General features: G+C 45.4%; 1 protein-coding gene across 5 annotated transcripts in view; it reads left to right on the forward strand.

Moving 5' to 3' along the window:
• The first annotated feature begins 384 nt into the window (after positions 1-384).
• LOC8034933 (GA-binding protein subunit beta-1) overlaps positions 385-12154 on the forward strand; it is a 35975-nt gene continuing 24205 nt past the window's right edge. For 2 of the 5 annotated variants that reach the window (XM_029978662.4, XM_029978664.2), the window contains exons 1-4: positions 409-588; positions 1145-1191; positions 3667-3810; positions 8764-8961. In XM_029978662.4, coding sequence (XP_029834522.2) covers positions 1186-1191; positions 3667-3810; positions 8764-8961 — 348 coding nt within the window. In that variant the 5' untranslated portion in view covers positions 409-588; positions 1145-1185. Of the gene's footprint in view, positions 589-738; positions 927-1144; positions 1192-3666; positions 3811-8763; positions 8962-12154 lie in introns of those variants that run through there. The other 3 variants (XM_029978665.4, XM_029978666.4, XM_029978663.4) reach the window with 3 other exon arrangements.

Consider the following 12154-nt stretch of genomic DNA (forward strand, 5'->3'; position numbering starts at 1 on the left):
GATAACTCTAATAACACTTTTTATGGTAGTTAGGTTTGGTTGGTGTGTGGATCATATTTTGCGTATTTTTCAACATAACATAGCGAGCATAATTTCCGGAGTGATAATTATTGCTCTGAAGTACCATTGCTTTATTATGCAGAAACAGTAAGGTTATTAGACCGCCGCCACTAGCAATTTATTTATTGTTCTGTTGTTATTTGATTCATTCCATGAGTCACGTTAAAGAAAATAGTTCTCAGATCGACGTTTCCGCTATGCAAGCTACACACAATCAGTTTACTGTATGCAGCGTCAATGTTTTTGATAAACAAAGGAAAATTCTGTCGTAATGACCCCGAATAGAGAGGACATTAGGCAATAAAACGGGCGCAATAATCTCGCAGCTAATATTCTCGCGCAATAAGACATGACGCAAGCGCTTGCGCGGAATGTAGCTCGGAGGAAGCGCAGAACGGCGGGTCGACGTAGATGCATTTCCGGAAAAATGTCTTACTTCCGGAACTTTCTGCTTTTACTTCGTTTCTCCCAAAAGTAATCCGTGATTTCCAGCCGAATTAGAGATCGCACTGGCCCCGAGGATTTGAAGTAAGCGAATCATTGCCGCCCTTTCTCTGTCCTCTCGAGAAATGTCAACTTTCGAGAAGCGCGAACTCGGGAGGGACGCCGTCGCCGTCCACCTCGCCAGGAACGCGCTCTCATTTGAGTCCGCTTCCGTTTTGGCCCCTTCCGTTTTCCTGTTTGCAATGGCGCTCCTCCCGCGACGATCAAATATCTGCTGCTGCTTCTAGCGATCGCGTCAACTGCCTCTGCCCGTCGTGCGTGCGACCGACGAAAAGGATGCTTTGGCCTGGTGACATTCTCCATCTTGCCTCGGGCGCCACTCCTCCCTTATGCCGACCCCAGAAACCATTCGAGCCCCCAAGGTTCATACCGGATTGCTTTCCGATCTTGTCACATCTGGCGATCGAGCTTGGTTTTCGTCTGCTAGCAGCTTAAATGCCTTCTAATGCGCTAGCACATCTCTCGTGTGCGATCTAATCACTGCTAACCAATTCAATCGAAAATTCATTACCGTCTCGGCGTTCCTTTACGCGTGTGTTCGTTCTGAACTCGTTACGAAGACCCTGTTTTTCTCTCCTAGGAGTCCTGGATGTTTTCTAAGGAGCTCTCTTACACAGAAAAATGGAGGTGAGTGAATATCACTTGTCATGACAGTCCTTATTCACTATTGCATACAACAGAATTTAGATTTCAACGCTGGGTGACTAATACCACAGAAAGTGCATCATGAACAACCAAAGCTAGTGTCACAAAATGGCAATAGGTGTGCCTTGATGTCCACCTGAAATTGTAAATAACATTGAGAAAAAGCCGTCAATAACATTGAGAAAAAGCCGTCAATGCAGGTGAGGCATTTGCCAGGTGTAAAAAGATGCATGACAAATTGCTGGGAAATTGTGTTGCTCGTGTGGCGTCTACGCTCTCGGTGTTCTTCGTCGTTTAGTCTAGTGATTGGCTCAACGGGTGGCGTGTACATTCGGTATCAATCCCTGGAATGGAGGTACCGGTGCTAACCCGGATTTTAAAAACGTATGACGGGATGTCTAGTTGCAATCCGCCGAACGCAGAGCGGATACCCTGCAGGGCTTTCCCGCCAAATGGCACCTCAACTTACGGCAATGTGTATTGACATCTGGAAGGACACTCGCTTAATAATCTAAATGGTCGGAATTTGATTCCCGCATGGCGCAAGCTCTTTCTTTACTGCGATGGCACCCCCCCCATTCAAAATCAATCAATGTCGAGTCTCACAGCCATGTTTTCATCCAGGTTTTTGGGCTTCACGAAATGCCGAACACAAAGCCAAAGAATGTTTCACGTTAAAAGAACCCAAAATTAAAGTGACCATATTAAACGGGCCCCGAAATGAGATGTTTATTAGGGGTTGTGAGACTTGAAAACTTTAAATTTCGGTAAGAAAATCACCTTTTTATTATTTTGTATGCTCTGTGCACATTTATTTTCCCTGGTATTTGCATACTGTTTGGCATGCACATCTAATAGATTTGGTTAAAAGATTTCTTTAGTACTAATGTATTTATTTTTATAGATACTATCTCCATAGTACTCTTTATATGTCATATGCAAATTAACCTTGAGCGTCCACATCTTCTTTGCTAAGCATATCTTGTTCATTGATCAGAAAAAGCAGCCTCTCATTGGTGCGATCCTTTCGTGTAACTGCGTCTTTTATATACTTGCAATTCGGGGAAGTCGAAGCGGGATAAAACACCATCCCACAAGCATGCCAGTGGGGCAGCGGGACCAGTTTCGCCAAAATAGGAACGTCTGGTCTCTATTTACTTTATTTAGACACAAAACATAATGCGAATTAACAGCTGCTGCATGAAACAGCTGAAACACAATTATCTATTTCATTCTAGGTTGTACACTTACTTTAAGGCTCTCTCTGACATTTGCACGTGCGACTGCTTATCACTGCTCATGACAATGTGGTTACTATGGCAGCCCGACTCCACGCAGCACTTAGTGGAGCGGAATGATTCGTAATGTAGTTAATCACACTCATAGGCACATGTCTGAACCTGCCTTTATACTCTCTGTCGTTAGTTGTGTTCAGTGCAGGCGGATGCAATGCCAGGCAAAGAGAGAAAGGGCGAGCACTAGGAAGGTGGAATGGGAGAGGGCAATGATGGGCGAGGAGAGAGGGAAAGCACTAGGAACGTTAGAGAAGAGAGGAGGTTTCTCTGCTGCTCGCCCTTTCTCTCGTCGCTTGGCGTTGCCTTTGCCTGTACTGCACGCACTAGTGACACAGAGTATAAAGATTAACCTGGGAGATCTACTTTACAGAAAATTTAACAAGGAAAAAGTACACGTGTTGCCTCCTGGTACCGAGTTAATCGGCGTTCCTGGTACTTAGAGCCACTAATAAACTATGATTAGAGTATCCGGACGTCATTTCTCTATCCTGTGGCCACTGCCATGTTGGTGCCAAGTGCAGACCAGGCGCAACGGGCAATCGTTGCACTTCAAGAATACAACTTTTTGACCTTTAGATTCGACATGAGGAAGCTTAAATGGTATTGCTTTGTTATGCCTGTGTTACAACATTTCTGGAGGACAAAAGAGCGTCTTTTGCAATTTCAGATAAGCGGCAACAATGATTTTTAGTACAAGGATGGCTGAAGCGTCGTTACCATATTTTCCGGGTGTATAGTCCGCAGGGGCCAACTCAGGCCAAAAACAAAAGTCTTTGCTTAGGTAGTCCGCACGCCATGCACTATCCATACCTGGTGCTTAGTCAACAAGAAAATATTCTTATACATGGCACGCCTTTCCAGATGTCTGCTTTCTCAGCTCACAAAGAAGCTTGTATTATACATAAATCATTAACTTACTCTTACATTCATAAATTCCACCACGTCTCGTCACAATGAACGATGTTGAAAAACAAAATTTCATTGTAGTCCGCACGTTTAGATTGTCTGCACAGTTAGAAATTTAAACTTTTAAACATGTATAGTCCGCAGACTATAGCCCGGAAAATATGGTACTCTTCTCTAGTGCCTCTACTGGCACCCGGTCATGCTTGGTTTGGTGGGACAGGCATTGTTCACGCTTGCCATGTCCTCTCTTGCCCAGATACCGTTGCCTTTGCAACTTGCGCCGCAGCCTTCCATGTCCCTGGTGGACCTCGGCAAGCAGCTGCTCGAGTCTGCGAGAAACGGGGAGACGGAAGAAGTGCGCGAACTCATGACCAGCGGGGCCCCCTTCACCACAGACTGGGTAGGCTGTCATTCGTGTTGCGCTTGTTCTTCATAAAACCATCAACCTGTTGCATAAGGCTGCCTCTCAGGTTGCGAGTTCTGCACCCATAATCTCTTCTCCAATGCCTTAAGGCCCGTTCACGCACTTCCGCTTGACTGCAACCGACTGAGACAAGGCTGGTTTTCGAGCCTCTTGCGACGGCTCAGACCAGCTGCACAGCTATGTCTTAAACCATGCTTAAAAACCGGTCTTGTCTCGGTTGGTCATAGTCAAATGCAAGTGTGTAATGGGTAGGATGTAGATAATTCACTTTTTTTATTGAGCAGTGTTTAAAGTTCCCTGGATAAAAATGCTCATAAACACTTTACCATAAGAGTAGGCAGTGATTGAGTGGTGCACGAATGCACCGATCCTTTTTTGTAGACTTTGTAGCAATCAGAATATTCTATGAAGTGTCGGTGTTGCATCCAACATTTTCTGAAATGTTAATCTGAAAATACAGGCGGTATTCGTAGATCGTCATGAGCGCAAACTGGGGGTAAAGTAACATATTTCTGCCTAGTTCAGTGACTAGAGTTGCCAGACTATGCCTCAGATATTGGCACCTTGTGGTCGAATGATTTCTTTGCAAATGAAAGTAGAACTCTCAAACTCATAGTGGTTGCTGTGGCAGCACGTAAACCCAGTATTAGAAGTCTTCTTTGAATGACCTTAGAGGCACCCCCGTGATAAAAGTTGTACTAAAAAAGGCAAAAGCCAAGAAACACTTGGGGGCGAACTTAGTGAAGACACATAAGGCGGCCAATGAGACAGTCACATTTTTTCGCTTTCCCTTTGAAGCGTCTGAATTGCTTGCAGGACAAGACCAGTAGCTGCAAAAGTAGCTTTCATTTCAAGTTAACCCGTACTGAGCGAGCGCATCCTGGCACTGGTGCCCACGCTTACGACATGTAGCGTGGCTTACACATGTTGCCTCCGCATCTTTCACAAAAATCCCAAAAGACCCCACATTTAATTATCGGAATGTACCATGTATTCTTCCTTGCTCCCACATCATATACCACGGGGAGAGACGGGGTAGTGCAGTTGGTTGCCCGGTTTTCTTCCGTTGCCGCTGAGGTCATGTCCGTCATCTGTGACACCTGTTCCAAGAATTTCCTTTTGCTTAGCGAAAGGTCTATTTGTGATATATGTAGACGTCATCATTGTTTATTAAATATTAAACCTAAATAGCGCAAAGGACAATCAAGAACAGGAACACAAAGATGGGACTAAAAAAAATGAATTAGTCATTATTGTTTATACAGTGGGAGTTTAGTCCACCAGAACATGGCGACATTTTACCCACTGTAGATAAAAAATTTAGCCAGTGCAGTACGACTGTATGGCATCCTAGCCTGAGGTTTTTAACATGCATCACATAGTAGTGATGCATGACTGCTTGCTGGTACGATGCTTATCCAGATTGAAGAGGGCGGGAATGGGAAGATGGGACAAGTGCTCTGTTCACAACTGTCATTTTCTTGCAAATACAAGAAAGAAAAGGAAGAAGTGAAAGTAGTTAAAATCGAAATACGAAAGTTGAAGAGAGCTACGCAAGTAACTGGATAAGCAAAAGAAAACCAGAGATGCAAAAAGCAAAAATCAAATCTTGCTCTGTACGGTGAGGCCGCAATTAAATTGATATAAAAATAGTGTCATGCTCTTTATGTTTAAGGGGTCATGAAACGCTTTTCCAGCTTTTTCCTGTTTAGCTTTCCTCCTCAACTCATAAATTGCACATTCCACCAAACAGTTCAAGAAGACGACGAAAAGAGGGGAGGCCCCTTTTGCTCGGAATCTGGTTTATGTACCCGGACAGAGCCATTCTCCCCCTAAAAGATTAGCCCGTCGCTCAAAATTCAGACAAAAGTTGCTTTCCCCAACCCTGTCACCCCGGAGCTGACAGTGCTGTGGAAGCTACGTGCTCGTTGGGCCAGCCACACTTGCCACATGATCACGCTCCTCCGCGCATACCCACGCGCAGAGATTGAGGTCAGGTGATGAAAGGGAGGTGACTGATTGGCCCGGCAAGAGCGCAGCTTCCACCACAATATCAGCTTAGGGGTGAAGAGACTGAGTGAGGTCCGGTTTTGTGTGACGTGCTTTCGGACCCGATGACGCGCTTTTGGGACCGCGGATGTATCACAGTGAAAAGGCAGAGAGCTTACGAAGGGGAGGAGGTACGAAGTAGTACACTGTGTTTTCAAATTTTCGCACTGAAAGTCAGGCTTTTGTCTTTCTGCCTTTTTTCTTTTGGCCCACTGAACGATGTGCTATTAGTAAAATCCCAATCGAAAATGATTTATCCCAACCAAAATTCCGTTTCATGGGCCCTTTAAAAGGACCATGAAATGACCTTTTTATTTTTGCCAAATAACTTTTACATTAAACCTTCAATATTCACTGAATGCCAAACAGGCATCCGTTTTCATTTAGATTTATTAACTTCTACACAAAAAATTAATGAAATATAGAATTTTTCCCCCTCTCCAGCTCACTGCAGAACAAGCTGCAGCGTAATTTTGACGGTTATGACGTCCGGCGGCTTCGGAACCGGAAGTTCACTCGGCAGTAAGAGAATGGGAGCATTAGCGGCGGCGAGTTGGCGGTGTGCCGGTAGGTTTTACTGTGGTGATGCCACTGATGCCACCGACATATTTTCTGAATCGACGCATCTCATCGCCGCGATAGCCATGGACACATTGCAGCTGAGCGAAATTTTGTTAGATATGTTGCGCTACAGTGGCAGCATGGGACTAGTCCCATATGCCAGTATGCCTGTTGGGAAGTGCGGCGAGTCTTCCGACGAAGACTCCAGTTCTTCGTCCGAATCGGCGGAGGGCTTTCGGAACCTGTCCGCATTTGCGGAGAACGCTGTGAATGTAGCTGTAATTACACTCGGTGTCAAAATGCTCTCAGTATATACAAATGACCTTAGACCTGGGGTCCCTCCAACCGATGAGCCTGCACCAAGTGCTTCAACGTGGTGCGGTGAAACTGCAACTGTTTCTTTTTAACCACCGGACTGCAGTAACTGTAATTCAGGCGCTTCGGTACACTGCAGCTTTTCTACTACTCGACCAGCCAGGAAACGAAAGTCTGTTCTGCGAACAAAGCGCATCATGTATAAAAAAGATAGCTTTCGAAGGAAAGAAGGTGTAAAAGAGTCCGGCTTTCTTTTAAAGGAGCTGTGCAACGATTTTAACGTTGAAAGAATTGGCATCTTCTACTTTCGACATTGTTCACCTTGTCACAAAGGACAGAAAACACACCTCCTTCCTTCAAAATGTTGCGATTCTGCCACGTAATCGCGAGGCAAAAATTAGAATATTCCCCGACCTGCAGCCGCGAGCGGCTGCCATGAGAACCACGCGGCATGACGTCAATGGGGGTCTTGTAGAAAGATAGCAAGTTGTGCGAATACCTGCTCGATAAAAGGTAACTTTTCTATAAATCTTGTCATTTCAACATAAATATAAATGCGTCAAAAACCTGGCATCATCAACAGAACTTTTATTATACGGAGTTTTAGTGGCGCCATCTATCCGGGGTCCACAAAACCGTCAGCTCTATCTGCTACCGCGAACAGTCGCCAGAAGTCGGAGGGGGAGGGGGACAGGGCCGGACGGGTATGGCCGGACCCGGATGAGACTTTCCTTCTTTCACCATATTGTTTGGGCTGCGCCCGCCAGCACGTGGTTATGCGGTCGTGAGCGGTTGAGTTCTCGCTGCTCACTGATGGCTCTAGAGAGAGAGCTTCACCGGAACCCCGCGCAAACCCCATTGACATCACAGCGCACGTGACTCGGAAGATGGTGTAGGAGTTGAGTGGTGCCGAAAACCTCAATCTTTGTCCATTTTTAAAATAAAAACTAGGACATGCAGGCAAAAGCGTTTTTTTTTTGTTCTGAAACTGTTGCAAGCTCCTTTAAAGGTTCTAAAACAAAGAATATTTTTTGGCTCTCTATTTTTGTGTTTTTGGGTTTCTTTTCATATCTTTTACGACGTGCGGTGGATGAAGTTCGATTTCAAAATCGTTTCATGGTCCCTTTAATATGCTTATCCCTTTGATGTCCAGCATTACCCAGGAGCCACAACTCAAGGATGATTCATTTTTTCCCGTGCCACGTGTGCCTCAATAAATTTAGCGCCCTCTGTCGCATGGGCGAGTATATTGGCGCTAGCAGTGGAGTTTTGAAATGCATCTTCAAAACAGATCACTTGTCTTTCAAAACCGAAATCGATAGTGAATGTGATATATGATGGCGTGCACCACTGGCCTCAAAACTGCGACAAGAAAGACCGGCGCAAATATTGCAGATTTGGTTATACCTTCTCTGTTGTGCAAAATTTTAAAATTCACCTGGGCCCTTTCTGATGTCGTAACTGCTTGCATTCGTTCGACGTGAAGTAGTGCCGCAAATGCACAGGGTTGCTTACGAGCAACATTCTGAAAACATGCTTATAAAAAAAGGTAATTTTTTTCCCGGGACCAGATTTCTGTTATTCTGTGTGTTTTAAAACAATGTCAGGGTTTATAGTTCTCTAGTTTTTCAAGTAAAGTTTTGGGCACGAGTAGCCCACCTTAATATTGTTTATGCGGAGCGCAGGTTTGTTTGCTTCTTGCACAAGGGTTGCAATGATGTCAAAATGCCAAGCTCTTAACGGCTGATTGAAAAATATAGTGGGTAGACCTCAAGGCATCAAGCATTGAGGTCTACCCACTATCCTTCCAATCAAAGAAAATTGGAGCTCGGCGTCGTTCTGACTGAATTGCAGCTCCCGCGCAAGAAGCAGATGACCTGCTCTTCGTATTACACCCCGAGGGCCCATATCTGCATTAACCGAGACGGGGGAGAAGGTCGTCATTTAAAAGCCGAGACGGAAACAGAGGTCGACGGGGCGTGACCCAGAAAGGGCGATGTGCAGCTGGGCACGTCTCCACTGCACATGGCAGCGCAGAACGGCCACCTGTCGACGGCGGAGGTGCTGCTGCGGGCGGGCATCAGCCGGGACGCTCGCACCAAGGTGGACCGCACCCCGCTGCACGTGGCTGCCCAGGAGGGTCACCTGGAACTGGTGGAGCTGCTGCTCAAGCACTCGGCCGACATCGAGGCCAAGGACATGGTAAGCGTACGGCTGCCCGAGACTCCGTCAGCAACCCTCGTTAAGGATTGAATCGATGGGGCTTCATGCGCCAAACCAACGAAGGGCACAGCCTTGGCGGAGAACCGAGGTCCAAATTCGACCGTTCGAGGATCTTTCGACGTGCAACCGAAATCTTGGTTACACTGCGGTGTCTGGAACGCCTCTTCCACTAATGTGTTTAGCGTCCTGTTCCGCCCGCACATTGAAAGTAATCCCGAAGTGGCAACAAATGACATCGCAAAAGCCGTAGACATCACAAAAGCCTAACGAAGTGTCATGCCGTCGGATGTCGCCGTCCTGGTGGCTGGTCACGAAAGTTCCGGCAAAAATCATGAGGAGGCACGAGTGTCGCCGTCGTCGCAGTGTAACTCCTGGCTGGCGTAGCTTCCGTGAACTGTCAAGCTGGACAGCAACCTGCAGCAGAACGAGTGTCTGCCATATCCAGCACCACCGCTGGCGCACCGCCAAGATCGAGACTGGTGACAGCCTGACACTTCTGTGGCGTCGGGCGGAGATGGAGGGACCGCTTTTTTGGACGCGTCAAACGCACCGGTCGGAAACGTGCCCTAGAGATACACGGAGTCTTCTCCGCCATGGGCTTCAGTCAAATTGCAGGCACCTCGGCCGAGACTCTAACGCACCGCCCGACCCTTCGGCCCCAGCCCCCTTGATCGGCCGCTGCCCCTCGATCGGCCGCTGCCGCCGTGGTGGTCGATTTTCCATTTGTTTCGTGCAACATTTGTCCCTGATGTGGCCACCTTTTTGCGTAGAGTTTTGGGGACGAGATTTTGAGGGGTAGATGTGCACTCTTTAGATTAGTATCGGGAGACCAACGGCACTGTTTTACCCCGTCGCATACCGTTTTAATGCGTGGAGTAAGCGGGCAAATGCCGGTAGCAACTGGCAGTGTCGATTCTGTGCAACCTCGTGGCCTAGACGATGTTGTCAATAAATGTAACTCGCTTAGTACTACGGGTAGCGCATTCCTTTTTACCCATTTTGGTTAGACGTCTCTGTGATGTCTTGGTCACTGTTCTTACAAGCTATTGGCCCTTAGTTTTACCGACTCCAGAGGTGCGATGAAGGAAAGAGGAGGTGATGTATTGCTGCTGGTTCTGTATTTGTGTACTGCAGTGATGGGATTTCTGCGCAGGGGCGGACGTAGGTATTTCTTGAGGGGGGGGGGGGGGGGGGGGGGGGTCAGGTGTTGGTCAGCGTATCATATATTTAAGATCCCCCCCCCTTTTGCCGTTTCCACGCTTTAAATTTTTACTCATGCAGAATTCAAGAGGGGGATCAGGACATCCGGCCCCCCCCTCTGAATCCGCCCCTGTTGCTGCGCCATTTGCGCTAAACTGTGCCGAGGTGCTTACCCTGCTACTTGCTGCTACATTTCGACAAAATGTGATGAATTTGTGTCAACGTTGTGCCAAAACGTAATTTCACTTTATTATTACTGAAAATAAAACATCTGAAGAGCCGCTGAATGGTTGGGTCATTACGTTAGACTTCTCTGAATTTTCAGAACTTTTAATTTAAGTAACCTACTACTCGATTTGATTTCTGTATCAAATACTGACTATACTCGTAGGTTGCGCAATATTTTCTGTTCGTGGTCTGTTCTGGTGATTTAAGTAGCTTCGTTAAGTGCGCTTCTCACTGCGCATGGATGCACTGCAGTGAAGCGAAAACCGCAGAGTAGGCATCGCAGTTTTTTTCTGTCACGCTTTGCCTCAGTGCAGCCACATCCTGACGGGAAAGCTCTTCTCCAAAACAAAGCGTCAAATATACAAAAATAAGAAATGAAAGATTTTTACAAATTTCTGTATTGCGAAACTAGAGTGGAGCTCTTGAGGGGGGGAGGAGGAGGGGAGGGTATGCTCCACCTCTGTATCCTCCTTCCCTCCTCCTCCCGCTAAATTTAGCGGGGAAATTGACGTCACATGACCTCATCACCAATTCAGTTTCCCCACTATATTTAGTGGGGGAAATGAGGTCCTATGACTTTGTGTCACGTCACCCATGAACAAATTCAGTTTCTCTGCTAAATTTAGCGGGAAAATTGACTTCACATTACCTCAACACCAATTCATTTTGCCGCTAAATTTAGCGGGGCGGTTATTCCGATGCCACGAAACGTGGAAATGGGCACCGAGGGCTGCACTCTAAAAAGAACTTTGTAAGTGCCAATGTAACAACTGGGTGATTTCAGATAAGATCGACCAAAGGGTGGCTGGTCGACATTTTTAAATCAACTGATGTTTTTATATGACATTGTCTAGTGTCTGGTATAAACGAATCCACACTTAGTTTTGACCAGAAAAAAAGTTTGGAGACAAGAAAAATCGTAAGGCAGGGAGAGGTGGACAGTTGCAATAACGCGCACTGATGGAGGGGGCAAGTTTGAAAGTGAATAATTAAAACAATAAAATTAGGAGAATTTTAAAATTTTTTACAAACAAACTATGGGTACAACTTGCTTGTAATATAAAGTAATAATATTTATTAAAAATTTATTTAGTTTTCTAAAAATTGCCAAACATGCCTGCTCGAACGACAAATGGCAAACTTTGGAAATCTGTATCTCATGAAATAATTTAATCATTATTACATAACTTGCAGACATTATTTTACTAATATATGGCTATTATTGAAAAAATAAATAAGGTATCTGAGTGACATAATAGTTACAATATATTTAGGCAAACATGGGAGAAAAATCAAACAAAGAAAAATTCCAATGCGAATAAAAAAAAAACACCACCTTCGATTTTTTTAAAATTTGGGTACCCTGTTATACTCTATTTCGGCATTCATTTCTATTAAAAACATGTTGCATCATTGCACTGTGAAAGAAGAAACAACTCCCCAAAGTAGGGTCCTTTTTCAAAGCCTACACTTAGCAGTGTCCTATACAAGAAGTGACTCTGAGTTCCAGTTTCATGAAACTTGCACAAATCTTTTATATACATTTATTCAGATGAGGTCATTGATAAAAAGAGCGATCGGTCACACAGTAAAAGGGAGGAGAAACTATATACAGCATTTTACATAAGCGTACAAAGTGGTATCATATTAGAGACTAATGATTTGAGAAAAGATGATGCAGTGTGAAGTTGTACCTTCCGGTATATTTTACATCTAGAGTAAAATAAATAACTTTACTTCCACA

Source organism: Ixodes scapularis, unplaced genomic scaffold, assembly GCF_016920785.2.
Source record: "Ixodes scapularis isolate PalLabHiFi unplaced genomic scaffold, ASM1692078v2 PGA_scaffold0__279_contigs__length_252992795, whole genome shotgun sequence".
NCBI classification, from domain to species: domain Eukaryota; kingdom Metazoa; phylum Arthropoda; class Arachnida; order Ixodida; family Ixodidae; genus Ixodes; species Ixodes scapularis.